At 37.3% G+C, this 964-nt stretch overlaps 1 protein-coding gene across 1 annotated transcript; it reads right to left on the reverse strand.

Moving 5' to 3' along the window:
* Positions 1-22: 22 nt before the first annotated feature.
* Positions 23-945, reverse strand: LOC104774450 (the record flags this gene model as incomplete). The annotated part of the gene is made up of 3 exons (XM_010499052.2): positions 656-945; positions 248-338; positions 23-144 (listed from the first exon to the last, which is right to left on the reverse strand). Coding segments are annotated over exons 1-3 (430 nt in total), but the record flags the coding sequence as incomplete, so codon positions are not given.
* Between the last annotated feature and the right edge of the window lie 19 nt (positions 946-964).

The following is a 964-nucleotide window of genomic DNA, read 5'->3' on the forward strand; positions in this document are numbered from 1 at the left end:
GGGGGAGAAAATAATGACATACCTCCAAATAACTTTGGGTTTATATTAGTAGCCAACAATATGTAAGGCCCAACATCTTTTTGGCTAAAAACCTTCTCCAGTGAAGTTGCATGATCAAAAGCACTTAGTCGCACTTTCTCCCCGCTTTCAAAACAGAGAACATGTGTTCAAGCAATAAAGACGGTTAATGTAAAAACCATATGGAGCACTGCAGCAGAAAAGAGTTGTAAGTCGGTGAGGGTCAAACCTTTCAAGAGATAGGAGTACTAACATCCTCTCCAAGGTTTGTGTCATTCCATTTCTATATGCCTTGGTTGAACATACTTGGCCCATGACATCTAAAGAACAGAAATGAAGCCGAAACCATGAGGGTAGAATTTTAAATTTGATTCAAACATTGAAACATTGAAGACACACGCCCTTAATATTATCTACAACATATGTTCTTTTTTTTAAACTGTAAAAGGAGGAAATTCATGACCCATCGATAATGGGACTAAACTTCAAACGATCAACTTAATATTGGAAACGGGTAATTATGAAAGAAACTGTAAAAGGAGAAAACTCATGACCAAACAATTATGAATCTAAACTTCTAGCGAGCAACTTAATATTGGAGACGGGAAATAATTAAAGAGTTTACACTTGGACACACCTGGAAGATCTGTATTGGTGTTGGCAAGAGAAACCAACTCCTCATGTGTACGGAACCTGAAAAACTCTTTTGGAAAATTACCGAAAGACTCGTCGAGCTGATCAAAAATAGTGGTCGATGTGAAACTTATTGAGAAGGGGGAATCGGTAAGCTTGAAACGGGAGTTGCTTCTTATGACTTCAAAGTCTGAAAAAATATATATTGCCCCATCACGCATCGAGTTCTCAAATTTTGAAAGATGGGTCACATTGATAGACCCTTAGATGACAAAGGTCTACAGAAAGACGAAAAATTAGATTACAATGTCTA

Source organism: Camelina sativa, unplaced genomic scaffold (genome assembly GCF_000633955.1).
Source record: "Camelina sativa cultivar DH55 unplaced genomic scaffold, Cs unpScaffold02914, whole genome shotgun sequence".
Lineage (NCBI taxonomy): Eukaryota > Viridiplantae > Streptophyta > Magnoliopsida > Brassicales > Brassicaceae > Camelina > Camelina sativa.